The sequence below is a fragment of the Triticum urartu genome, chromosome 4, assembly GCF_003073215.2.
Source record: "Triticum urartu cultivar G1812 chromosome 4, Tu2.1, whole genome shotgun sequence".
NCBI lineage: Eukaryota > Viridiplantae > Streptophyta > Magnoliopsida > Poales > Poaceae > Triticum > Triticum urartu.
The window spans coordinates 19,440,177-19,442,956 of record NC_053025.1 but is presented as its reverse complement, the minus strand read 5'-3'; the positions used below and the strand labels follow the sequence as shown (position 1 = coordinate 19,442,956).

The window sequence follows — 2,780 nt, the reverse complement described above, 5'->3', positions numbered from 1 at the left end:
TTTCCTTAGAACTTATAACAGAGTGCGCAGCATTATTATGCTTCATATATGAACTTCCATATTTATTTCGTTAGAATTATGTTGCATGCCCACACAACATCATAGCCAATTCCTAAACTTGCAAGCCGAAGGTCACTAGGTAATAGCTAGCGGCTAATAGGAGGTGCACCAACAACTAGTGGTAGTAGGTCGAGGTTGTCCTGGATGATGCTGGAAACGATAAGAGCAGACGAAGGTCAAGGTCGTCCTAGTTTCAAAAATATCACACAACCAAGTACTAATCAAAATCAATCATTGTTCATATCTCCAAATCCAGTGCAAAAAATTAGAAGCTAATGTGTCAACAATCTATGTTGATTTACTCCAAAACACAAAAAATGTGAAGAGAATATCCATCGCACACTTTTTGGTCTGCACAACAATGTTCCTGGAACTGTACACGTTTCAGAACTGAAAGAAATTTATGTTTATAATGATGAACTGGCCATCAAGCATGGCACGAGGAGCTTGAACGGAGAAGCTAGGAAGATCTGGACTGGTGCGAGTCCTATACCTGGACAGGGATGGGAAAGGCGACACCGGAGGACTACGACATCGGTGTCAACAGTGTTGCCCTACTGGATCCAGCGGGTGGCTTCTCTGGGGGTGCAAGGCTTCGGGGGATGCCAAAATTAACAAAGGTAATTCCTAAATATGTATCAAAACAGGAAGGAAGAAAAATGGAACTTATAGCTCAAAATTTATCTTGAATAGTGATGTCGACTAGTACTACAGAAAGTTTTGGTCAGTCCAGTAACTTATTAAGTGGTAAGTCGGTATCCAAGTCGGCATGGTTTCTGTTGAACTGAGCCTTTGTGCTGAAACTGAACCATGCTTGGAAGCCTTATGCTGAATAAAACAAAATTTGGACATATAATACATAGTGAATCACAGCTTTTTGCTTCTTTTTTTGTATGAACCACTCGTATAATACATATGGAATCACTATTTATTTTTATTAACAAATTGCATTATACTATTGAGAGAATGTACCTTTCAGCAGCAATGCATTGAACCTCCAAAAATTCAAGACTTGTACCTCAACACACATTTCTTCTCCAATGTCACTACCATCGTAACATAAAATAGAGAAACCTGGAACATTAGTGGGTTAAACACATCTAACAACATCAAAAGAGAAACACTAGAAAAAAAGGACGCCGCTATACAGGAAATACAGTGGACAGACCCAAAGGAGAAATCCTCAAGCAAAAATCATGAGGTCTCGCAATCTCCATGGAAGATGGGGGTATCTGAACTTATCTTTGCTTCTTTGAAATTTTCGTTTTCTTGACTCGAAACTTTCTGTCAATTTCCAATACAAGTTCTTTTCGAATTGCTTTCTGCAATTTTATGTTTCCTTGCTTCAACTCAAGTTTGCTATTTTTTAATCTGATGCATGTTGCACTATAGGATTGCTATTGGTTTGCAAGTTGGGCTTGAGTCTTTAAAAAATTAAACTGGTACACGCAATACAAACAGTCAATATTGGCAGAAATCTCTAGATGAAAAAGAACAGAGCATCAGAAGATTCATCAAATTTATACCAAAAATGCTGGATCATGGGGCCAAGCGCGGGGTGGCCTGCAAGCGACTCTTTTTTGAGTGACCGGTGGCGGAGGAAGAAGTTGGACTGATGAGCTGCAGATCTTACAGTTGACTAGCCCCAGCGACCGCGTTGGCAGCTGCACGAATGGAGCCAAATGAATGGGCTTTGGTGGTGGTGATGAACGGCATGGTGGCTGAGTTTGAATGGACCGTGAGCTTAGGAGGCAGAGGGCGATGCTGGAGCTGTAGTGGCAACGTGTGGTGGATTGGGGAGGCAGGCTGGACAACGATGGGGTCGTGGAGGAGATGGGGACGAGGTGGCAGCTGAACCTAGTATACACAAGGGTGGGGCGGTGGCCGGAGCCGAGAGAGACGGGAGCGGGGCGGCGGCCGAAGCCGAGGGAGACGGGAGCGGGGCGGCGGCCGGAGCCGCGGGAGACGGGAGCGGGGCGGCGGCCGGAGCCGGGGGAGACGGGAGCGGGGCGGCGGCCGGAGCCGGGGGAACGAGAGCGGGGCAGCGGCCGGAGCCAGGGCAGATGGGAGCGGGGCGGTGGCCGGAGCCAGGGCAGACAGGAGCAAGGGCAGCGGCCGAAGCCGGGAGCGGGGGCAGCGGCCGGAGCCGGTGGGATGGGAGTGGTGGTTCCGAAGCCGGGGACAGAGGATAAGGTTTTGCCGGAGCCGGTGGGACGAAGGTGGGATTTGTCATCGGCCCTATATAGGAGGCGATAGTAACAGAATAATATTCTGTTACTAGTAACAAAATAGCTCTGTCCTTGTCATAATAACCTATACTTGTCATTATTTTGAAGTTCCAGCCATGACTAGGTGGAACAGCCACTACGAGTCCTCGTGCAACTTTGCGGCCTATGATGAAGTTGACAAAGGCGAAACGAGCACCAACCAGGCAAGATTACAAAAACATCCATGAGCATTTCAAACACATGCATATATACATATATCATCTAACCATTCTTTATTGATGATTTCAAATATTTGACTTGCCAGGCGTATGTACGAGACCCATCTCCAGAAACAGTCCAGCAGCAGCTACCGGTACATGATGTGGACATGCTCAGCCGTGAGCTTGTCGCGTCACAGGAGAGTATAATGAAGGCACTTAACGAGTTGAATAACTCCCTGAAGAAAGAGAAGGACGATATGATCGACGAGATCTCCAATCTCGTCGATAAAAA

The 2,780-nt window shown here is 46.3% G+C and overlaps 1 protein-coding gene across 1 annotated transcript; it reads right to left on the bottom strand.

Moving 5' to 3' along the window:
• Positions 1-262: 262 nt before the first annotated feature.
• LOC125554550 (wiskott-Aldrich syndrome protein homolog 1-like) lies at positions 263-2,386 on the bottom strand. The gene is made up of 3 exons (XM_048718074.1): positions 2,346-2,386; positions 1,587-2,298; positions 263-1,134 (listed from the first exon to the last, which is right to left on the bottom strand). The coding sequence occupies exons 1-3, from the start codon at positions 2,384-2,386 to the stop codon at positions 1,066-1,068; spliced, it is 822 nt and encodes a 273-aa protein (XP_048574031.1). The 3' UTR covers positions 263-1,065.
• Between the last annotated feature and the right edge of the window lie 394 nt (positions 2,387-2,780).